This window comes from Pollachius pollachius (assembly GCF_949987615.1).
Source record: "Pollachius pollachius genome assembly, chromosome: 18".
Taxonomy (NCBI): Eukaryota; Metazoa; Chordata; class Actinopteri; order Gadiformes; family Gadidae; genus Pollachius; species Pollachius pollachius.
Genome location: NC_136951.1, coordinates 4,171,135 through 4,196,429, shown reverse-complemented (window position 1 = coordinate 4,196,429; position 25,295 = coordinate 4,171,135). Strand labels below are relative to the sequence as shown.

The 25,295-nt window shown below is 49.0% G+C and overlaps 1 protein-coding gene across 2 annotated transcripts in view; it reads right to left on the bottom strand.

Annotated features, from left to right (window-relative positions):
* The window catches only part of wdr7 (WD repeat domain 7), a 71,524-nt gene extending 46,363 nt beyond the window's left edge, over window positions 1–25,161 (bottom strand). Inside the window, exons 1-16 of one of the 2 annotated variants that reach the window (XM_079756006.1) lie at window positions 25,020–25,161; window positions 22,680–22,851; window positions 22,264–22,370; window positions 21,935–22,013; window positions 21,534–21,708; window positions 20,863–20,939; window positions 19,481–19,600; window positions 19,158–19,303; window positions 13,517–13,619; window positions 12,000–12,098; window positions 9,440–9,581; window positions 9,086–9,201; window positions 8,473–8,605; window positions 7,990–8,210; window positions 4,463–4,658; window positions 2,122–2,336 (exon numbers count right to left, since the gene is read on the bottom strand). In XM_079756006.1, coding sequence (XP_079612132.1) covers window positions 2,122–2,336; window positions 4,463–4,658; window positions 7,990–8,210; window positions 8,473–8,605; window positions 9,086–9,201; window positions 9,440–9,581; window positions 12,000–12,098; window positions 13,517–13,619; window positions 19,158–19,303; window positions 19,481–19,600; window positions 20,863–20,939; window positions 21,534–21,708; window positions 21,935–22,013; window positions 22,264–22,370; window positions 22,680–22,838 — 2,088 coding nt within the window. In that variant the 5' untranslated portion in view covers window positions 22,839–22,851; window positions 25,020–25,161. The remainder of the gene's footprint in view (window positions 1–2,121; window positions 2,337–4,462; window positions 4,659–7,989; window positions 8,211–8,472; window positions 8,606–9,085; window positions 9,202–9,439; window positions 9,582–11,999; window positions 12,099–13,516; window positions 13,620–19,157; window positions 19,304–19,480; window positions 19,601–20,862; window positions 20,940–21,533; window positions 21,709–21,934; window positions 22,014–22,263; window positions 22,371–22,679; window positions 22,852–25,019) is intronic. The other variant, XM_079756007.1, reaches the window with a different exon arrangement.
* Window positions 25,162–25,295: the final 134 nt, after the last annotated feature.

The window sequence follows — 25,295 nt, the reverse complement described above, 5'->3', positions numbered from 1 at the left end:
ATTTAATGTCTAGGAACCAAGGTGTTTCCCCAGCCATGATCCTTTGTGTGTTTCTGAGGATCGTTTGTGTTGGCCTACTGATGGTTGAACACTTCCACCTAGAGATAGAGGAGAGCAACTACAGGAGCGAATGCCCTGCTGCAAATGGTATTATTATTTGCTTTATTTGGCACTATGGGATTTCCACTGTAAAGAAAATCAATTAGTCAGTTAATGTACATGAGGGAATTTTATGAGTAAATATTAAATGTAAACTAAATGTGTCTTTTCGCAGTTTTGGTATTAATGACCACTCAGAACGCTGTCCTCTCCTTCTTTTGATTTTCACACTACCAAAATGAAGAAAACAACAGTTTGAAAACCATTTGATGGAGACCACTCCCCTGCTCCCATTTAGCCCATTTTATCTATCTCCCGCTCTCGCTCTCTCTATCTCTCTCTGCCTCTCTCTACCTCTCTCTGCCTCTAGCTCCTTCGCTCTGCCTTTCAGTAGCCCTCTCTCGCTGCAATCAAACAAAGCAACAGCCATCACGACAGATACTGACACCACAACAAGAGCAAGTTGCAAAACACACACACACACACACACACAAAGTGGTTTGGGACAATAGCCAGGTCGTTTTGAGGACATTTCGCCATCATTATCTGCAATCACACACAGCATGGTGCACACACACACACACACACACACACACACACACACACACACACACACACACACACACAAGCTAAGTGACTTGTAGGTGTCAGTGGGGGTGTGTGGAATCATTATGTGAGTTTATATCGGAGAGGAATGATGGAGAGAAATATATATATATATATATATAGAGATATATATATATATAGAGAGAGAGAGAGATAGCAATAGACAAAGACTCAGGGGGGGATGGCAGTGTGTGTGTGAGTCTTTTGACGACCAAATAACGGTGATTACACAGCTTTATGACGGCCAATCCACACAGATACTAGATCGTATAAATCTTTTGCCTTTACTATCCAACACCCACACCTGAATCAGAAGCAGCTCAATAAAACTACTCACCACTACACCACTGGTTATTCCACAATAAAAGCCCTATTTCATTATGAATGACCGGTTACATATTATAATACCTATGATGAAAGACTGAATAGCAGCCTGCTGGTCCTGGCAGGGCAGACGAGGATGGGGTCGGACCTCAGTCCTTTGGAAGGCCTTCCCAGTGACAGAGAATGTGGAGGTGTGACTGAGACGGACTATGATGACAGCATGATGTGACTCCCCCCCCACCTGTCCAACCTGGGGACGTATCAAGTCAGACTTCCACTACATGTAAACACAGGTCTGTGTTTATATATAGGGTACGGTATGTATATATGCCAAGCTGATGGGTTGACCCCTGACCTTTGAGCCATAGGACAGGGTCATGGTGGGGTCTAGTCACGTGCTCTCTATGGAGCCCCGGAGAGGACAATCCTCACACTGGCTTTCATTATTGCACACTCTCATGTTGACATTTAAGATGACCACCAACCCTGAGAGACAAGACCACTCTGCTCCATACACACACACACACACACACACACACACACACACACACACACACACACACACACACACACACAAAAAGAGACAGAATAGCAGGAGCTTTGACCTTTGCTTCAACCCCAGGAAGTTTTAATTGGTCTGAGACTGTGGCCAACTGGCTGACCCAGATGACCAGCATGTGCGTGTCTATCCATCTGTATATCGGGGGCACCCGAACATTTGTAATACCGCCAGCGCCAACACATCTCTTTCCTCAAGAGCCATCTCCTCCTGCTCCTCCTCCTCTATCCAAAGCTCTGCTTTCTAACAAGACCGGGCCGCTAAGTAGGTTACATACTCCAGTCACCATTACAGCATGGTGCTCGTCTGGTGTACGATCCGCATTGAAGCCCTGTGTAACCCAGTCAGACTCAGACCTATATATATATATATATATATATATATAAGGTGGATGCGGTGTATGATGTGTGTGTATATAAGGTGTAGGAGGTGTGTATGATGCATGTGTGTATAACGTGTATGATGTGTGTGTGTATAGAGTGTAGGAGGTGTGTGTCCGGTGGTATATAAGGGGTATAAGGTGTCGGAGGTACCTTGTCCTGGCTGTCGGCAGCCAGCAGGTTGGAGGCCAGCGTGTGCAGCTTGTGCGTGGCCATGTTCTTGAGCGCGGCCAGGCTGCGGCGGCTCATGGCCTGCTTCAGGTTGACGGCCGGGTGGCTGAGGGCGTCCACCGTGGCTGGAGCCAGCTCGTCACACGCATTCAGGATCTCCACCGCCGTGATGCCCATCACACAGCGGTCCAGAGCCCCTAATGTAGCACAACACAACGTTAGGGTCTCTACCGCCTGATGCCCATCACACAGCGGTCTAGAGCCCCTAGAGACACAACGTAACACAACGTCACTCAATGGTCCAGAGCCCCTAGAGACACAACACAACGTAACACAACATTACAAAGCAGTCCAGAGACCCTAGAGACACAACATTAGACAGCAGTCCAGAGCCCCTAATGTTACACAACACAATGTAACACAACGTCACAAAGCAGTCCAGAGCTCCTAGAGACACAACACAACGTAACACAACATTACAAAGCAGTCCAGAGCCCCTAGAGACAGAACATCACACTTAAGATACCTTAACAATACAACTATCAAAACATCGCAATACAACCATCATAACAATAACACTATCATAACATAACAATACAACCATCATAACAATACAACTATCATAACATAACAATACAACCATCATAAGATACCATAACAATACAACTATCATAACAATACAACAATCATAACATAACAATACAACTATCAAAACAATACAACTATCATAACATAACAATACAACTATCATAACAATACAACTATCATAAGATACCCTAACAATACAACTATCATAACAATACAACTATCATAACATAACAATACAACTATCATAACAAAACAACTACCATAAGATACCATAACAATTCAACTATCATAACAATGATACTAGCCCTGAGCTCGCTCTACCTGCTCCTTATTTTATAGAATATTTGCGGGTGTTTCTTACTTTTGGCTAAAAACACAGAGACAAAGAGAAAGAGGCGGTGAGAGAGAGAAGAAATGGAGAGGGGTAGGAAGTAAGGTAAGGGGCGGTAAGAAAGACAGCACTTTGAACTGAGCTGAGGACTATAGAGAGCCGAGCTAGGCAGAGACTCCCAGTACACCACCAAGGACACCTCTCACAGCGCACGTCTGTGTGTACCAGAGATGGAGGACTGTGAGAAATCGCCCAATTACATGTCCAACGCCTGAGCACACACACACTCTTCTTAATTTCACACTTAGCTACCCTGCAATCTCCGAGCTCTGCAGTGCGCACGCACGCTCCGACGCACACTCACACACCATTCCCAGCGGCCCCACACAGCCATACATTATTATTATTATTAGAGATTAGCAAAAGGCTTTAGTGGCTTTAGACGCCACACTAGTGTGCAAGCTGCAGTACATAATTCCAGGGCATCAGCTAACAGATGCTAGTTGGCTCAACCGCGGACAAGCCATAATACATTACACCAGCACTGGCAGACATTAATTAGCCACACTGCTATGAAGCATCACTACCTTACACCAGGGTATGTGCTAACAGATTCTAATTGGCCAAAGGAATCTCTCCTACAACGTCCTGCTGCAGCAATAGAAGGGTTTCTGGTCCAATTCCCTGCCTCATCCTGACAGCTGAGATGCCCTTGAGCTGAGCACGGCACTTCAACCTTAACTAGCCCCTTGGTGGGACGCTTGTAGCCAGGGGGGGAGGGGAGAGAGGAGAGGTGGTGTGTAGAGGAGAGGAGAGGGGAGAGGAGGTGAGTAGAGGAGAGGGGAGGGGAGAGGAGAGGTGGTGTGTAGAGGAGAGGAGCGGGGAGAGGAGGTGAGTAGAGGAGAGGGGAGGGGAGAGGAGAGGTGGTGTGTAGAGGAGAGGAGAGGGGAGAGGAGGTGAGTAGAGGAGAGGGGAGGGGAGAGGAGAGGTGGTGTGTAGAGGAGAGGAGAGGGGAGAGGAGGTGAGTAGAGGAGAGGGGAGGGGAGAGGAGGTGAGTAGAGGAGAGGGGAGGGGAGAGAGGAGAGGAGAGGTGGTGTGAAGAGGAGAGGAGAGGGGAGAGGAGGTGAGTAGAGGAGAGGGGAGAGAGGAGAGAGGAGAGAGGAGAGAGGAGAGGAGAGGTGGTGTGTAGAGGAGAGGAGAGGGGAGAGGAGGTGAGTAGAGGAGAGGGGAGAGAGGAGAGGAGAGGTGGTGTGTAGAGGAGAGGAGAGGGGAGAGGAGGTGAGTAGAGGATAGGGGAGAGAAGAGGCGAGAGGAGAGGAGAGAGGGGAGAAGAGTCAGTATGAACCCAGGGCCTTGCGGCTGGGGGTCCGACACCCTAACCCCTGGACCGCCCTGCGCCCTCACCCGTGTCCATCTGCCAGACGTAGACGGAGCCGTCTGAGCAGCCCACCACCAGGTAGTCGTCGGCGGGCCGCCACTTGATGACCTGGATGGGGAAGAGGTGTCTGGACGCCAGCATGATGCACTTCCTCTCCCTCAGACTGAGCAGCCCCACTGAGTGGTCGCTGGCCACCGAACACACGCAGTGCTGCACCCGCGTCTGTAGGGGGCGACGGAGAGGGGGGAGGAAGAGGTTAAAGACCCAAGATCATGCTTTCTTAGGGTCCATAATATCACTTTGGGGTACTACTAGAATATGGTTACAGGACTGTGTGTTAATTAACAAATACCTTATTATTGTGACACTGTTCATTTCTGTAAAACTGTCAGCGTCTTTCAACGTTAGATTTGTATCATGTTGCTTTTCCCGAGTAGCCCAGTCTGCTGTGATTGGTCAGCACACCCACTTTGCGATTGGTAAAATGCTTTTTGCATGTTTCCGCAAATCGTCACCCCCCAAAAGTTGTGAACATTGCGGGTAGCCAACTGCACAGTCTGACGTCAGATTGTTACGTAAGTAAAGTTCGACCTGCCTCCTACCAGTATAGCAGACGTAAAAACATGTATACAAACGTCGTATAACAGTCTAAAGCAAAGGGCAAAGTCGAGAAAGCTTTATATCCCCCCTTTAAGGGATGGGAATAAGGAGCCAACGGGGGGGGGGGATAGAAATATACAGTGTGTTGACGGCTGTAAGACAGCTTCCATAATGAAGTCTGACTTTGGTAGGTCAATCTTTGTTCTCTTTACCTGACGACGTCACAAATTATAGATTCCTGCTTCAATGGTATCAACAATGGAATCACAAAGAAAACAAAAGTCCTACCAATGCTTGCATTTAATGAATAGGACTGTGGTGTGTGTGTGTGTGTGTGTGTGTGTGTGTGTGTCTGTTTGTTTGTAAACAACTGACTTTAATGATATCGTTATTAATGCCATCTCCATAGATACAAGAAGACATAACCTTTGATGATTGTTTCCCGCACAAAGACCATCAGCAGACTTCTGCCAAACTGGGAGTGCTCCTAGATGATGTCATCGTCTATGACAGCATCCAGTACAAAAGTGTCCAGAGATGAGGTTTCTTATAGATTTATGAATTGTATTTATATAGAAAGTCTGCATGTGTAAAACTATATCCTGTTACATTGAAAGTGCCCCCCCCCCGTCAACAACAAAAGTACAAACCATGGCACTCAATTGGACTTTACACATATGCTATGATTTCTATTTAGCGAAAAAGCAGAAAAAATTGTAATCACACAAAGGTCAGTGTTGGTGAAAAAACTGGTTAAGCCGTCACCATCAGGTATCTTTGTCCTGTGTGTGTGTGTGTGTGTGTGTGTGTGTGTGTGTGTGTGTGTGTCTGTGTCTGTGTGTGTGTGTGTCACCATGGACATTTGACATGTTGCAGGACAAGGCGGAGCTTACAGCCTATTCATGTTCCTCAACACAGTGTTCTTACTGCAGCCACAGTGGTAAACTACAATCATAGCCCTATACTTAGTTCAATCTGTTATATGTATTGATCATCCACAGTGGTAAATTACAATCATAGCCCTATACTTATCTCAATCTGTTATATGTATTGATCATCCACAGTGGTAAACTACAATCATAGCCCTATACTTATCTCAATCTGTTATATGTAATGATCATCCACAGTGGTAAACTACAATCATAGCCCTATACTTATCTCAATCTGTTATATGTATTGATCATCCACAGTGGTAAACTACAATCATAGCCCTATACTTATCTCAATCTGTTATATGTATTGGTCATCCACAATGGTAAACTACAATCATAGCCCTATATTTATCTCAATCGGTTATATGTATTGATCTTCCACAGTGATAAACTACAATCATAGCCCTATACTTATCTCAATCTGTTATATGTATTGATCATCCACAGTGGTAAACTAAAATCATAGCCCTATACTTATCTCAATCTGTTATATGTATTGATCATCCACAGTGGTAAACTACAATCATAGCCCTATACTTATCTCAATCTGTTATATGTATTGATCATCCACAGTGGTAAACTACAATCATAGCCCTATACTTATCTCAATCTGTTATATGTATTGATCATCCACAGTGGTAAACTACAATCATAGCCCTATACTTATCTCGAAGTCTGATACTGAGACCAATCGAGTGACTTCTATTCTGTGTAGATTATTTAAACTGTCTTGCAGCCTTGCTTACAGACATATCCACTTCACCAATAGTGTATTGCAGTTTAAAGGTGACATATTATACCACCAGGTGTGAGTGTGATTAGCCGTCACAAGCCGTTTAGAGAATCTGCCTCTTCTGACATCACAAGTGGGCGTGTGCACCTAGATGTGTGCTGGATAGATCAGTCTACCAGCCCACCTAGTGGACTGTAGCAAACGTTGCTCATCAATCCGTCATACATCTCGGTGGACACCCCCACTTGTGATGTCAGAAGAGGCCGATTTTCAAAACGGCTGGTAACGGCACCTTAACTTGGCCTCTACCACCAATCCTAAACTCTCTGGTCACTCCAACTCATCTTTGTTTCCTTTGTATAACTACCCACAATGCAATGTCAATTTCATTTTCAATTTGGCAGTTTCCCAATAAGAATCTTGGTCGCCCATTCTCATTGTATGTATGCTTTAGGGCTGTCCCCTGAAAGTCGATGATTCGAATCATCAGTCGGGAAACCCTGCAGTCGACTCAGAGAATCTGAGTCGACTGCAGGGTTTCCCGCCGTCTTCCTTAATTTTTTTATTTATTTTTTATTTTATTTAGTTTTTTCGTCAGTGAGTGGTGTGCATTAATAAAACTAAAAATAGAAAACATTTAAATGCACAGGAATAAGGCCATATGGCGATTGATTCATTGTAACTTTGTTTGCTAGACAGAATCCCACAGAGGGAAGCGGCTATCTCCCCTTACATTATTGCTACATTATCTCTAGGAGCGCAGTCAGTATGGCGACACAGCGCTGTGTATTCTTTCGGCCTCAATAAATGCAATCAGATCGTGAACACGGGGCTCATATAGTGGATTATCCACTAGCCTATACATGAGCCCCGTGTTCATTATCGGACCGCATCATGGGCATAACGCGTAATTAAAGCCTAATTAAGCCTAATTAAAACCCGACAGGAATAAGTTGGCTACAATTCCGACGAGTTTGATTGACAGAAAACTGTTCAGGTGAGAACGTAATGAGCGCAACGCCTAAGCATATATGAGTGTTAATAGAAAGAAAACTCGTTTTTTAAACCTCCAAAAGACCTGCACCGCACGCCCGCCGAATAGTCGAATCTCTGGACTGAAAAGGCAGATCTGATTCGACTCAGAAAATTCCGAGTCGGGGACAGCCCTAGTATGCTTGGCAACTTTGCTGCCTGTACATTCCCATGCTCATGCTCTAAAACTAAGTCTAATATTTAGCTGGGCGACGTGCTCTAAAAAGACGAACTTCCTCATGGGCGTGGCTCTTACGCTGCAGTTCTCCGGGGGGACGATGAGCTGGCTGATCTCGCCGCCGTGGACACAGAAGATGTGCTTCATCTCCCCGGTGAAGATGTCCCACACGATGACGGAGAAGTCCACGCCGCCCGAGACCAGGGCGCGCTGGTCGTAGCGGGGCGACACCTGGTGGGGGTACAGCACGCATGTCACCTTGTTGCCGTGGCCACGCAGGGTGCGATGGGGGGGCCAGCCTGGAGCGGGGAGAGGCAGAGAGGGGGGGGGGGTCAACCTTGAGGAAGGTGGGCCGTGGTGGAGTGTCTTTATAGATAGATAGATAGATAACTACTTTATTAATCCTTTGATACCAAGTACCAATGAAAACAAAAAAAATAATAACAGAACAAACAGGGCAAACGAGACAGATGGTATAAACATCCTAAATAAGTGTAAAGGGTAAACTATTTAGTGGCTAAGTACCAGTACTTCACAGTATATTAAAGTGTGCATACACACCCCTCCTGAGCATGTGCTCCCCCTGTAGCAGCTGCACGATGGCCGTCTGCGTTGCGGGGACCAGGATGATGGCGCCGTCCTCCCGCCCGCAGACCAGACGGCCCTGGGACGGGATGTACACGCTGGCCGTCACCTGCAGGGCGCGCCCCGGGGGAGGGGTTATTAAGGTCTGTTACAGCAAGGAGCAGGGTTTGTTAGGGTCTACTGTGGGAAAGAACAGGGCTCCTCGGGTTCTATTAAAGAACAGGGCTCCTCGGGTTCTATTAAAGAACAGGGCTCCTCAGGTTCTATTAAAGAGCAGGGCTCCTCAGGTTCTATTAGAGAACAGGGTTCCTCAGGTTCTATAAAAGAACAGGGTTCCTCAGGTTCTATTAAAGAACAGGGTTCCTCAGGTTCTATGGGTTCTATTAAAGAACAGGGTTCCTCAGGTTCTATTAAAGAACAGGGTTCCTCAGGTTCTATTAAAGAACAGGGTTCCTCGGGTTCTATTAAAGAACAGGGTTCCTCGGGTTCTATTAAAGAACAGGGTTCCTCAGGTTCTATTAAAGAACTTGGTTCCTCAGGTTCTATGGGTTCTATTAAAGAACAGGGCTCCTAGGGTTATAGGGTGGACCTTGATGGGTTCCTCTCCCCCCGGCGGGACGCTGAGCTGGTCGATGATGCCGGCAGACAGAGGAGTCAGCTTATCAAAGGCCTCCTGCAGGCTGACGGTGGAGGACACCTGCAGCTCTGGTCACAGGGGACAGGATAGTTGAGGTACAGGTCAGTTACCAGTTGCGGATGTGGATAATCAGTAAGTACAGGGTTATAACTCATGGTGGCGGTGGGTTGAGTTATGGTTGAGGTAGGAGGTTATAACTTGTAGTGAAAGGTGGTTTAGGGAAAGTAACTGTTCGATTATATGGATAAAGGAACAGGTATAGTTACCTACCCCTAGAATAGGACTGCCTGGGGCAGGTGTAGTTACCTGTAGCAGAGGACCCCGGGGGGCAGGTATCAGGGACGCTCCACAGGGACAGGCGTCCAGCAGAGTCTCCCTGGACCAGCAGCTTGTGGAAGGGCTCTCTCCTCCCGTAGAAGAAACGAGTGACCGGGGGGCAGATGAGGAGCTGAGAGGAGGAGGGGACTTACATCAGCACCAAGGCACAACGGATCAGTTCACTAACTAAAGCGAACCTTTACACCCCAGCTGGTGGAAATCACAACCCAAAGCCAGCTAGAGAACCATCGCTAATGTTGGCGGTACTATTGTGTTCCTGCAACTCTTTAAACTACCCAGACCTGATTCAATTATGTGGCCTAATCCCCCGTCCCTTATAGCACAGGGCATTACTGTGAATGTGTGAATTATGAGGATTAAAAAGATCTATTCTCTGTCGTATCCATAAGGATGATCAGATGTTTAGTTTGGCTGTGTGGTAGTAGTCGGCCATTTGACAGCCTGTAATGTTATTCCTCTGCCAGGGGGAAATTGGCAGTAAACTATGATATGATCATTGAACAGATATGACTCATGTTTAATGTCAGTGCTCCCCTCTGAGTTTCAGAAGGGCAACCCTATACATGCACCCAGGGTGATGCTAACTGCTAGCAGCTGTTAGCAGCAGGAAGTTGCGAGCATAGGGTTCACGTTCCCTTCCTTTCCTCAACTGCCGTTCACTTATTCTAGCTTGTGGCTCCCTTGGCTGATTATGTAGTGATATAAATGTAAGATGGAATAGTAACTAGTGGGCTATGGTGCTTATTATGGTCTGTGTGATGGTCTGGAAGGAAGTTGAAGAGATGTGGTGAAGCAGAGAATGGCTGGAGTCCTCGCTGTGTAGAAATCACCTGGACGTTACCTGGTGATCCATAGGACAGCCAGGGGAGTAATGCAAAGTTCCACCAGAAAACAAACCACCCGCCACACACACCAACAACTTAAACACGCCGTCCAGAGGTGGGAGTACCCATGAAGCATTGAATCGTTTTTGAAGCTAGAACACCCCTAGGTTTCGAAAAGGTACCAACAAGCACACCGCCGTACAGAGCTGGACCATATGTCCGGGGATCCAGATGGGTGGGGTTAGAGATATAATGAAGCTTGACACGGCACCCTCAGCACAGCAAACCACCCCAGGCAGAGCTCCACCCAGCTGGTTCCCCCTGGAGCATACACTAACCTACACCATAGTACTCCACATGGAAGAAATTAACTCTACATTGTTTTACACGCCTAAGAATGTCTTATCTGCACAAAGGTGTTTTAGACTGTAGCAAATCATTAGACCAAGGTATCATAATAAACCAAACTGCGTCCAGAGGGCCCATCTATCTCTTGCCTTGCTGTTGTTTCGCAACCTGAGCGTACGTCTCCCACTCTGGGGAGATCCACCACAATGGTTTTGGGTTAAGTTAAATGATAGAGAAGCAGTTAGGGGACTTTGCATGCATCTTCATCTCGTTATGAAGATAGATGAGGAGGGTGATGGCAGAGTTGTCTTTAGTGGGGATAGAGCATGGAGCCAGGCAGGCCAGTGAGGTTCAGGGGCAAGGTCTGGCAGGTCACTCAGTCAGTCAACAAGCCAGTCAGTCTGTCTGTCTGTGTCTGCCTGTCAATCTGTCATTGGTCTTCTAGCCAGCCAGTGAGGCTGTCAGTCAGTTATAGAGCAGTCAGTCAGTCAGTCAGTCAGCCAGCCAGTCATGGGCGGTCAGACAGTCCGTCAGGAAGAGGGGAAGGAAGCACAAGGACCACTCCCAGCAGGCTGACAGCTATCAGGGTCAAGAACTGGACTAGAAGGTCAATATACATTACTGGAATCTAGGATCAACTGCTCTGTTCTAGGATAATGTCAACCTACTTATTACTGTTCTAGGATAATCTCAACCTACTCAAGGCTGTTCTAGGATAATGTAAACCTACTAAATGCATTTCCAAGATAATGCAAACTGAATTAACGACACTGTTCTAGGGTAAATTAAACCAAATAATAGTGTTCTAGGATATTGTAAACCTCCTTGTTGCTTTACTGTGATAACTTAAACCTAGAATTAACCCTGTAGAATAAATACACCTACTCAATACTGTTCTATTATAATCTGACTTTATTTAATACTGTTTTATGATAACGTATAACTACTTAATACTGCAGGATAATGTAAGCCTGCATGCTTGCTGTTCTATTTAATGTAACATTTCTGATTAATTTTCACGTATATCGTTGTCTGATATCAAGAAAGTATTACCTTATCTTATTCTATGAAAGCACATCTATATAGTGGTACTGCTGAACTGAAACTATCTGTTCATGATAAAGAGCTCCCCCTGCTGAGAGAGAATGATCCTCATTGGGCTCCACTTTCTGAGCAAACTGTAGAACCAGAAAGCCTTATTTTACAATTCTAAAAATGTTTACCCGCCAGACCTCCATTTTGAACCCTTTTTGTCCTTTCCAAAAATGGCTGCTGTTGGTTTTACAGTTTGGCTCAGAAACTTCCCTTCTTCCTGCTTTGGTTCCAATAGTTTTTCTTTTTCTTTTGGGGCTTACTGGCGCCTCTAGAGGCCGGTGGTAGAATAGCTGCACTGGGGTGTAGAGCTCCATGTTGCACCCATGGGCCTCTTCCTCCTCGCCTCCTCCCTCCTCTCTCTGAGAGGAGCCGGGAGGGAGGGAGGGAGGGAGCGACAGCCGGAACAACAAAAACCATAAGTCAAAAGAATTGTAAAGAAATAACATAAACAAAAAGGGCACAGACAAATTTACAAACACATAATGTCAGCAACCACAAGGATTCTAAATCAAATCGGAGGAACAACAAAGAGACAAAGAGATTGAGGCTCAGAAGCATGGATTAGGCCTGGTCCTAACCCGATTAACTCAATACCAGCGTTTGGCCCCTGGGGATTAATAAAGGAATATAAGATATCTTATCATACTAAAACCTAACATTAGCCAGAAACGTTACTGATGCTCTTCATTGTTGAAGGACTGAGCCTATGTGTGTCCACGGTAATGGTCGACATCCGCTTGAGAACTACCATATGTTCAATCCACTCATGTCTCCAATAACCGTGGAAAACCAAGCCTTATATCATCGTTGTTTTTGCCCTGGAATTTTTTTAGGAATAAGTCAAAACATGTTTGGTCGAAGTTGTCGATATAAATCATGGATTTGTACTTGAGGAATGGTGACTTTATCTCAAGCATGACCCTTACACGGTAAAACAGAACGTGAACAACCCTATGTATTCAATTAAAAAACATCACCACAATAATAATCTATGTAGTGTCATTCTTTCTTATGTCAACTGCAAAAACATCTGAGAATATATACATATAGATGGAACTAGAACTAGATGTTAAGATGCCTTTAGTAAGTTTAAGTGGTGAAAGGTTTAAATGCACAAAAATGTGTTACATTTTTTTTTTACTTTTAATTTTTAGAAGAAGCAGGCCTAATCCATGTATGTGAGCATCCTAACTTAAATCTAGAACACAACACAAATAAAGTTAGAACATAAAGTAGGCATAAGTTATACACATGAAAAGCTTATGAGGCCAATTAAACACATATTTCTACAAGAAGAGTCATTTTAAAACCGCTCTAGCCTCCCAGGAAGATGTTTGTGGAGTTAATTTAGTATTGCACCATTTTTTTATAACTTTTTCTTGTAGAATTGAGCATACAGTTTTCCATCTGGAAAATGTCCTGAAATACCGGCACCATGTTACAAAATAACAAACATTATATAACTGACATAATCCTTCTCTGGAAAACAATTCAGTCATTTCAGTTCGAAGAATATAACAATTGGAAAATATGTATTTTCTTATTTTCAAAAAGAAGAGAACAAAAATTAGTGTAGCCCAGAACAAAAATATTGTGATCGAAGCAAGAAATAGTTAAATATATTATTTTGTGTGTCACGTTGGGATTGTGTGTGTGTGTCACGTTGGGATTGTGTGTGTATGTCATGTTGGGATTGCGTGTGTGTCATGTTGGGATTGTGTGTGTGTGTGTGTGTGTGTGTGTGTGTGTGTGTGTGTGTGTGTGTGTGTGTTTGTACCTGTTTGTCGGTGCGCTCTGTGATGCTGTAGATAAGGGGAGGGATGGACGCCTCCTTGGTTTTCCCCACATCGCTGCGGAAATGTTCACTAGCAGGAAGGCAGCTGGAACACACACAGTATACACAAACAATAACACCAACACATTTATATACACACACACACACACGCATACAGTATATTGTGGCATCCCGACCCCCACCGGGAGGGTCCGGGGGTTCGTGGTGGAGGGCGTATACCACCGCCATCCACCAGCCGACGACAGAGAGCAGCACAACCCCCCACCCAATCAGCCGGATGAGGGACACCTGGCCAGTGGGAGGACACGTGGACAGAGACCCCAAAAAGGGGAGCGGGGGACCGACACGAGGAGAACGGAGACAAGGACGACACGAGTACGCCAGAGACTACGAGGCTCGCGGAGACCCTAGCTCAGCCATATTTGCTCTTAGAGTGTCGCACGTCCTCAGAATAAACGCCGACTGCGGCTGTAAACCTCGACTCCTGTGTGGTTCCTACCGGGCATTGACATTCGGGGCACAGGGGTGCCACGTATGGTGGAGAACGCAGGCAACCTGACGACCCCCGCTACAACCCCCCTCAGCCGACATGCAGCACCCGGAGGAGAGTGCGGCGACGTTCGCCCAGCAGCAGCAGCGGGAGACCGCGGAGAGCCTAGCCCTGCTCCGCGAGGCCGTACTACGGCTCACCCAGCAGTCCGCCGCGACCGCCGATGCAACCGCGGCCGCGGCCGCCGCCGCGACCGCCACCTCGACCGCCGCCCCGACCAGCCGGCTCTCGAGGCTGGGCCCCGACGACGACGTGGAGGCCTACCTCGAGATGTTCGAGCGGACCGCCCAGAGGGAAAGCTGGCCGGAGGAGCAGTGGGCCCATATCTTGGCCCCGTTCCTCACCGGGCCCGCCCAGCAGGCGAGCCAGGACCTACCGGCGGAGGCCGCCCGGCAGTATTCGACCCTCAAACAGGCGATCTTGGCCTACTACGGCCACAACCTCGCGGCCCGCGCACAACGTGTCGCCGACTGGCGGCTCGACGACCGGGGCGCCGTCCGAACACAGATCGCCCAGCTCACTCGGCTGGTGAAGCGGTGGCTGACGGCGGGGGAAGGGCCCAGCCCCATCGATCGGGTGATCATAGACCGCCGACTCCCGCCGGACGCGCGACAGATGATGGCCCACCACCACCCCGACACCGTCGACGACCTGGTCCGGCGACTGGAGAACTGGCAGGTGGCCCAACAGAGCGCCCGAACCTGGACCACCCCACGACGCGCCGAGACCCGCCGGGACCCGCGAGGACCCGCGGCTGGGGCCGCGAGACACATCCCCGACCCGCCGAGCTGGAGACAGGAGAGGAGCGAGTGGAGGCGCTGCTACGGGTGCGGCCAACCCGGCCACCTCGCTCGCGACTGCCCGGGGAACCGAGATGTGTCGATGCCGTCGGCCGACGCGGATCCGGGGGCGAACCGGCCCTGCATGCTGGCGACCTGTTGGGCGCAGGGGACGACAGGGAGCCCGACCATACCGGCGCGGGTGATGAACCGGGACACGCAGGCCCTCGTGGACACCGGGAGCGTGGTCACTCTCCTCCGCCCCGACTTGGCGGGCGGGAAGGAAGGGGCCCCCATGGAGGTGGCCTGCGTGCACGGGGACACCCGGACGTACGAGACCTGCCACGTCGTCATACGGACCCCGCACGGGACGTTCACGACGCGGGCCGGGATCGTACCCCACCTCCCGGTACCGCTGCTGATCGGGAGGGACTGCCCGATCTTCCACCGGCTATGGGACCCCGCGCGAGAACGCCGGAGCCGGAGAGAACCACCACGCAGAGGGCTGAAGGGGGCGCGACAGGCCTACGGGGCTACCAGGCTCCCGTCCTCCCACGGAGGGCGAACGGAGGAAGACCAGGACTCGGCGGGGAACGGGCCCTCCCCACCGGGGTCCCCGATCCGAGCGGCGGGAGGACCCACCGGCGCTGGGACGCCGGACCCCGCCGGCCCCCCGGAAACCCTCCCGGCCCCCTCCCGAACGGACCCCCCGGAGGCGCCGGAGAGTTCCCCCCTCACCGAGTTCTCGGACTTCCTGCCGGAAGGGGGGGAAGGCTCGACCCGCCCCGGCCAGTTCGCCACGGCCCAGCTCCGAGACGAGGCGCTGAAACACGCCTGGAGCCACGTCTTGGCCCACGACGGACAGGCGCGGGACTCGGTGAGTCAACCACCACACCCACACTTCAGAACCAGGGGGGGACTGCTATACAGAGTAGTGGCGGGAGAGGGCGGGGTGAGGGAACAACTAGTGGTCCCGCGACCGTATGTCAGCAAGGTGCTCTTTATGGCCCACACACACCTCCTGGGAGCCCACTTGGGCATGGACAAAACCCGGGACCGGGTTTTAGCGAGGTTCTACTGGCCAGGGGTAAAAAGGGATGTAGAGCAGCACTGCCAGGCGTGTCCCGAGTGTCAGCGGGCAGCCCCTCGAGCCACGGCCAGAAACCCCCTGATTCCCATGCCCCTTATAGAAACCCCGTTCGACCGGATAGCCCTCGACATCGTGGGGCCCCTCCCCAAAACCAGCCGGGGACACCGGTACATCCTAGTGCTGGTGGACTACGCCACCAGGTACCCCGAAGCCCTACCCCTTCGCGCGGCCACAGCCAAGGCGGTAGCCAAGGAGCTCATGCTTCTGTTTAGCCGGGTGGGGATAGCCAGGGAGGTCCTGACCGACCAGGGATCGTGCTTTATGTCCCGGGTGTTTAAGGAACTGCTTAGCCTACTCCAGGTCAAGCAGCTCCGGACCTCCGTGTACCACCCACAGACGGACGGCCTCGTGGAGCGTTTCAACAAAACGCTGAAACAGATGCTGAGAAAGGCCATGGATGCCGACGGGAAGAACTGGGACCAGCTGCTGCCCCATGTCCTGTTCGCCGTACGGGAGGTACCCCAGGCCTCCACCGGTTTCTCCCCGTTCGAGCTGCTGTACGGGAGGAGACCCCGGGGAATCCTGGACCTGGCCAAGGAGGCCTGGGAGAGCCAGCCGTCCCCCCACCGCACCACGCTGGACCACGTAGAGCAGGTGAGGGACCGCATGGCCAGAGTGTGGCCCATCGTGCGGGACCACCTACGGCGAGCACAGCAGGCCCAGGCGAGGGTCTACAACAGGGGGGCCCAGCTGCGGACCTTCCGCCCCGGAGACCTGGTGCTGGTCCTGGTCCCCACGGCGGAATGCAAATTCCTGGCCAAATGGCAGGGGCCATACGAGGTGGTCGAACGAGTGGGGGAGGTGAACTACCGGGTACGACAGCCCGGGAGACGCAAGCCCACCCAGCTGTACCACATCAACATCCTGAAGCAGTGGAGGGGGGGAGTGGATCCGCCAGACCCGGCACCCCCGGCGCTGGCGGCCCGAGGCCAATTCCCGGTGGTTCCGGTAGGAGAGGACCTCAGCCCGGCCCAGAAGCAGGACCTCGAGGAGATAGTGTTGCAGCACCAGGACGTGTTCTCGGAGGTCCCAGGGAGAACAACGGTCACCCACCACGATATCCGAACGGCACCAGGGGTAACGGTGAGAGTTCCCCCCTACAGGATCCCAGAAGCCCGGCGGGAGGCCATCCAGGAGGAGGTGGGACGAATGCTCCAGCTCCGAGTCATCGAGGAGTCACGCAGCGCCTGGTCCAGCCCAGTCATCCTCGTGCCCAAACCTGACGGGACGGTCAGGTTCTGCAACAACTTCCGGAGGCTGAACGAGGCCTCAGAGTTCGACGCCTATCCCATGCCCAGGGTGGACGAGCTAATCGAGCGCCTCGGGCCCGCCAGATACCTCACGACCCTGGACCTAACCAAGGGGTACTGGCAGGTGCCGCTGACCCGGACCGCCCGGGAGAAGACGGCGTTCGCGACCCCGGGGGGCCTGTACCAGTACACCGTCCTCCCCTTCGGCGTCCACGGGGCCCCGGCCACGTTCCAGAGGATGATGGACCAGCTCCTACGGCCTCACCGGGCCTACGCCGCCGCATACATTGATGACATAATCATCCACAGCGACAGCTGGGACATCCACCTCCGGCAGCTGCGGGCCGTGTTGGGGGAGCTACGGAGGGCCGGTCTAACCGCCAACCCGGCCAAGTGCCGCCTCGGGCTGGAGGAGACGGCCTACCTGGGGTACCGGGTAGGGCGGGGAAACGTACGGCCGCAGGAGAGCAAGGTGGCCGCCATCCGGGACTGGCCCCGCCCCACCTCGAAAAAACAGGTGAAGTCGTTCCTCGGGCTGGTAGGGTATTACCAGCGATTCATACCCGGCTTCGCCACGCTGGCCAGCCCCCTCAATGACCTGACCCGGAAGGCCTTGCCCGACCGAGTCCGGTGGTCCGAGGCGGCCGAGAAGGCCTTCGGAACCCTCCGCGAAGCCCTATGCTCGGAGCCGGTGCTCATAACCCCTGACTTTTCTCTCCCCCTCATTGTGCACACAGACGCTTCGGAAGTAGGGCTGGGGGGAGTGCTGTCCCAGGTCCGGGCCGGAGACGAGCACCCAATCACCTACATCAGCCGGAAACTCCTGCCCAACGAGAGGAACTACTCCACGGTGGAGAAAGAGGCCCTGGCCATCAAGTGGACCGTGGGTAAGTTCCGGTACTACCTGATAGGTCGGGAGTTTACCCTGGTCACCGACCACGCCCCCCTGAAATGGATGGCCAGCGCCAAGGACACCAATGCCCGGGTAACGAGGTGGTTCTTGGCCCTCCAGGACTTCCACTTCAAGGTGGACCACCGACCGGGCAAGGAGCACACCAACGCCGATGCCCGGTCACGCCGGGATGCCTGCCTGGGTTGGGACCCAGCCGACCGGGGGCTTCATCAAGCGGTGAAGGAGTGTGGCATCCCGACCCCCACCGGGAGGGTCCGGGGGTTCGTGGTGGAGGGCGTATACCACCGCCATCCACCAGCCGGCGACAGAGAGCAGCACAACCCCCCACCCAATCAGCCGGATGAGGGACACCTGGCCAGTGGGAGGACACGTGGACAGAGACCCCAAAAAGGGGAGCGGGGGACCGACACGAGGAGAACGGAGACAAGGACGACACGAGTACGCCAGAGACTACGAGGCTCGCGGAGACCCTAGCTCAGCCATATTTGCTCTTAGAGTGTCGCACGTCCTCAGAATAAACGCCGACTGCGGCTGTAAACCTCGACTCCTGTGTGGTTCCTACCGGGCATTGACATTCGGGGCACAGGGGTGCCACAATATACACACACAATAACACCAATGGCATTTATATACACACACACGCATACATACAGTATACACACACACACATTAACACCAACACATTTATATACACACACGTAGTAGCTGGTAGACAGCTGTAACACACTGAGTATGTACTGTAGTGACATTAATATTAAAATGCACTAACACACACACACACACACACAAGCTGTTCAAGCTGTCTGAGTAGCAGGCAGACAGCTTGAACGAATACCGTCCAGTATACACAAACATTAACATACATACATACATACATACACACACACACATATATAGTCACACACTTTAACGCACACACATTAACACATCCGCGCGATGGAGAGCGAGGGATTGGCTGAGCTGGAGGGGGGCAGGGCTTACCTAGCAGGCAGAGTATATATGCAGCTGCAGCCGTCCTCAGTCCAGATGATGACCTTATCAGCGGCGATGAACTCCCCCCCGGTCCAGGCCTGGTCCGCCTCACTGGGCACCGAGCAGAGCAGGGAGTAGTCCCCAGCGTCAAACACCTGCACCCCAAACCAGTGTTAACAGGTAGTAACCCTGGTGGTAACCCTCAGGTCCTCGGAGCACACCACCTGCTCTGTAGGATGACTGGGGTATTACTGTAGTATTACCCTCCAGTACTTGGAGCAGACCAGCAGCAGGCTGCTCTGTGTTGTACTGTAGTATTACTGTAGTATTACCCTCCAGTACTTGGAGCAGACCAGCAGGAGGCTGCTCTGGGTGAAGGAGCAGAAGGAGATGCTATGGCAGCCCTGGCAGTAGATGGGCTTGGACTCCTCCTCAAACACTGGGTCCAGGTCCTGGAGGGAGAACACAGTGTGGGTAATGTACACATTACCTTTACCACCTGGGTAATGTACACGTTACCACCTGGGTGATGTACATGTTACCACCTGGGTGATGTACACATTACCTTTACCACCTGGGTGATGTACACGTTACCACTTGGGTGATGTACACATTACCTTTACCACCTGGGTGATGTACACGTTACCACCTAGGTGATGTACACATTACCTTTACCACCTGGGTGATGTACACGTTACCACTTGGGTGATGTACGCATTACCACCTGGGTGATGTAAACATTACCACCTGGGTAATGTAAACATTACCTTTACCACCTGGGTAATGTACACATTACCACCTGGGAACGAGGTATTGACAACTGAAGGGATGATCGACAATTAGTTTTTCCTCCTATTTGATCTAACTTACTATCAGAAGTGACTCTATAAACAAGGTGAGGGCACGTAGACTCTTCAATTATCGCTCTAAGATGTGCTTGACAGCAGAACACCGGATATAGTTTCCATCTCTCCCGGTGATCTGACGCCCACTCCTCTGTTCTCCACACGCCTGCTGCTCACCAGAACATTGCTCTGCTCTCCATCAGAGCTGCTAACGCTGTGGCTATGATTTGGTTTTTGCTATTGAAGATAAGATAATAATGTTAAAGGGGACATATTATACACCAGGTGTGACTGTGATTAGCCTTACAAGCCATTTCAAAAACCTGCCCCATATGACATCACTAGTGGTTGTGTCCACCTAGATCTGTTCTGGATAGAAGAGCAACGTTTACTTCAGTCCACTGGGTAGGCTGGTAGACTGATCTATCCAGCCCAGATCTAGGTGGACACACCCACTAGTGATGTCATATGGGGCAGATTTTAAAAACGGCTTGTAAGACTAATCACACTCACACCTGGTGCATAATAGGTCCCCTTTAAAGGTAAGGTTATGGTAAATGATGCTGTGATATTGTCGCACCGAGAACAGACACACAGACTTTTAAAAAGGGAGCCGCTGTTTGATATAGACATTGCTCTCAAATATTTTCTGTTAAAGGTATAAATGTCTATTCTCTTAACTTTTAGTGGATTGCCTGAAAACGATGAAAGACCCCCCCCACCCCGTCCTCCTGTCGCCCCCTGGCATTCAGATCACGTTGATGATCTAAAACAACCCTGATTGGACAATATGAAACAGAAAAGATGGCCAGCCCTGGACTACAGAGTAACCTGTGGGCAGCCTGGGGCCGAGCGGGTTTGGAGGGTACCTGCATTCTGCTGACCTCAGCAGTGATGATCCAGACCTTCAGTATGCCCGTCACTGACACCGCCACCACCGTGTCCTCTGATGGGCAGAGACACACACACACATATATGAGTGGAGTGAGAATACAGACATATGCAGTCTGTATCTAGAGTAATGTATGCATATATGGTGATATATATATAACCTTGGTGGTCTATGAGTCTATACATTATGTATATACACTATGTAGACTATATATGAATATATATTTTAGGAATGTCAACTAGCACAAAACATCTAATTTGATATTTTATTCCAAAAAAGAGCAGATTTGAATGTATTTGAAAATTAATTGAGAAGACATCGTCTTATCATCAATGATTCTTCTTCAAACACACACACACACACACACACACACACACACACACACACACACACACACACAGACAGACAGACAGACAGACAGACAGACAGACAGACAGACAGACAGACAGACAGACAGACAGACAGACAGACAGACAGACAGACAGACAGACAGACAGACAGACAGACACAGACACACACACACACACACACACACACACACACACACACACACACACACACACACACACACACAGACAGACAGACAGACAGACAGACAGACAAACAGACAGAGACAGACACACACACACACACGTGTGTAAGTCTCACCCTGAGTGCGGTGGGAGCGGATGATGCTCATAGAGCCGATCCAGTCAGGAGAGATCTTGGACACCAGGGAGTAGAGGACCTCCAGGCTGGTGCCGTCCACCACTAGGATCTCAGGGTAATGGCCATGGCACAGCAGACGGCCCTCCCTCTCTGCTCCGAAGGAGAACTGGTAGAACTGCACACACAATCATAATAAGGAATGTGTGTTTATGAACCTTCATGTATAAAAACACTTTGTTATGACATCATGAAGCCGGACTGCACTGTCTCAAGCATAGTTCAAATTTAAGATTTGATATGCTACCTCCTGTACATCATTCATTGTACTTCAATAAACATTTCAAGATAAGGTCAGATGTGTGGGTGAGTGAGTGAGTGAGTGTGTGTGTGTGTCCCCTTACCTGTATGCCAGTGTGTGCACAAGCCAGTTTAGTGAACTCAATACAGCGACCATCATTCACATCCCATAAACACATCTCCCTGGAAACACACAGGTGGCATCATCAGTCATGAAGAAGGGTTCTCAGTGAGTTGTTCTAAGGGGATAGTACTGCACCATATATAAGCATATCAATCAACAGTTACTAGAGAAGTTTTATGTATGTGGTTGATCGTACAACAAACCAAACATCACCCATTGTGGTTCTCTTAGGGTTAGGGTCGGGGCTAACCCTTACTAAAAAATAAAATAGAGGGTTGCAGTGAGGGTAACTGCATCTTCTGAACTCACCCACTCTCTGAAGCGCTGACGATGTACTGTTTGTCAGTACAGGCGCTTGCCTTTGCCAAACAGGTGATTGCGGCCGTGTGACCAAACAGCATTGCCCTTGGGCAGATCTGGAGAGAGACAGAGGGTGAAAGAGAGGAATGAAAGATCAAGCTTTCACCATTCTTCGCATCCAAACACATTATCATTGCCATCATCACGATTCTCACTCAAACATGAATCCCTATTTGTGGTTCACGTGGCAGGATATTACTTTGAATGTAATCAACATATTGAACTGCATTTCAGTGTTTACCTGTAGCTAAGGTGTTTTTAAGGAATGTACCTGTAGCTCAGGTGTAATTAATATATTTATTTACCTGTAGCTCAGGTGTAATTAACATATTTACCTGTAGCTCAGGTGTAATTAACATATTTACCTGTAGCTCAGGTGTCATGTCCCAGAAACAGATCTGTCCATCATGGCAGCCAGTGACGATGGTACTGAAGTCATCCATCACCAGCAGACTGCTGATGCAATGAGTTGGAGCTGTGCGGCCCCATAGCACTATGGGTAAAACTAGGTTGTTCCCCGACATAATGATGACTTCTCTGAAGGAGGACAGAGGGAGACATTCATTTGTATCAAACATGTCAGATAAGAAGCAACAGGCAAACATGATGAAGAGAGTCTGAAGAGGAGTAAGAGGATGCTAAACACTGGGTCGCCCCCCCTCTTTACTTAAATCGTATCAATGTAAACATTTTACCACAATTTAGTTTTACCCACTACATAAATAAATAAATAAATGTAAATAAATGTAGATGTATAATCAATAAAGTGGAAAAATGAATGGAACAACTTAAACAAAACCTTTGCAATGCAATTCAAATTGCATTTATCAAGAGGCAGCCATGTGTTATAAACAGAGGTGGGATGGCATATGAAATCCATTTGGATTTGCTGTGTTATTGATCAACAAAATATGGATGAATATCCATTTTTCATTATACATACATACACTATTCATTAGCTCCTTCCCAGTTTACACAGTTTGAAAAGTATAAAACTACACTATGTAACTTGTTTAGACAGAAATTCTGTCAACCGTGCCTTGCTCAAAAACAGCTCGACAAATGTTGCCATTGCCTCTCCCTGTCTATGTTGTTGGTCAAAAGGCTGAATTTAACTTAAGATACCAAGTGCGCATCTTGTCCTTTAAGTAATACAATAACGTTACCTATCTAAACAAGTCTTTAGCTCTGGTCAAACAATTGATTAAGCTTAGATTTTCTTGTGAGCAATGTTGGTCCCTCTGAAACAATAAAGATACTATTCATCCAGTATAAAGGAAACAATCAAACTATCTCAAATAGCTGATGGCAATCTGTTATTGCTGAAACTTTAAATAAGTTGTTTTTAGGCCTTCCCCTGCAAACAGTCAGCCAGCCAGCTACCAGTCATCATGACGCAGCCACCAAGAGACAAAAAGTACTGTCCTTCTGATCTGAACACCATAGAACCAACAAGCCTCCTCAATAACTAGAACTACTGTCCTCAGATCAATAACTAGAGGAACTGCCTTCTGATCAACACCTCAGAACCAAAAATTCTCCTCAATAACTAGAGGTACTGTCCTTCTGATCAATAACTACAGGTACTATCCTTCTGATCAATAACTAAAGGTACTATCCTTCTGATCAATAACTAGAGGTACTATCCTTCTGATCAACACTACAGAACCAACAAGCCTCCTCAATAACTAGAGGTACTGTCCTCTGATCAATAACTAGAGGAACTGCCTTCTGATCAACACTACAGAACCAACACGCCTCCTCAATAACTATAGGTACTACTACTGACCTTCTGATAAACACCGGAGAACCAACAAGCCTCCTCAATAACTATAGGTACCGTCCTTCGAACCAACACCACAGAACCGACAAGCATCCTCAATAACTATAGTCTGTCTTTCCGATCAATAACTATAGGCACTGTCCTTCTGATCAACACTACAGAACCAACACGCCTCCTCAATAACTATAGGTACTACTACTGACCTTCTGATAAACACCGGAGAACCAACAAGCCTCCTCAATAACTATAGGTACCGTCCTTCTAACCAACACCACAGAACCGACAAGCATCCTCAATAACTATAGTCTGTCTTTCCGATCAATAACTATAGGCACTGTCCTTCTGATCAACACCACAGAACCAACATGCCTCCTCGATCATTTAAATGGAGATAATTGTGTTTAAGTTATATCATTATACGAGTTATACATTATTATATCAGTTATATATTAGAAGAACATTAAGTGATGTGGCGCAGCTGCAATGAAACGCTTCAATGACTGATGATGGGGACTTGTGAAAGGATGGTTCTGGTCTGGTCTAGTCAATAAGAATCTATAAAGAAATACCACACAGGTTTGTGTGCACCAGAGGAAAACATTTGACAGCTGGTGTTCAGATCAGATCCTTAGTGATGCGACTGTTCACATAACTCATTCACTACCCGCATACAATGCACATGAATGCAAATATAAGGGGACAAAAAAAAAGCAACAAAAGGTAAAATACGGTGTATTCATGTGTATTCGTGCGGGTAGACGTCAACACCATGACGGACAGCAGGATGGCTTAGAGAAGATCATAGACGGAGGTTAAGGATACACCTGCAGTGTCGATGCTTCCGGGTTAGCACCACGGCTAAAGGAGACAGATGCTACCATTAGTAATAATAATAAATACTCGCGCCGAGCTCACTGCTTACCAGACTTGTTGCCTATAGAAACATATCCTGCAGAAGTTATAAATCCAACAAGCTCCTGTCCTTATCCCGATCACTACCACCGGGTTTTAATCGAATGACAGCAGAACCCTTAACGATGTCGGTCCGCTGCAGTCAGCTGATCACCCGACGTCTGCGACGCACTTCCGGTGAAGCGATGTCAAAGTAAAAGCTCGCGTTGGATTTCGTTTATGGAGGTAAATACGAGCAATGATCGAATGAACTAAACATGTTTAAAGAGTCAAGACATAAAAAGGC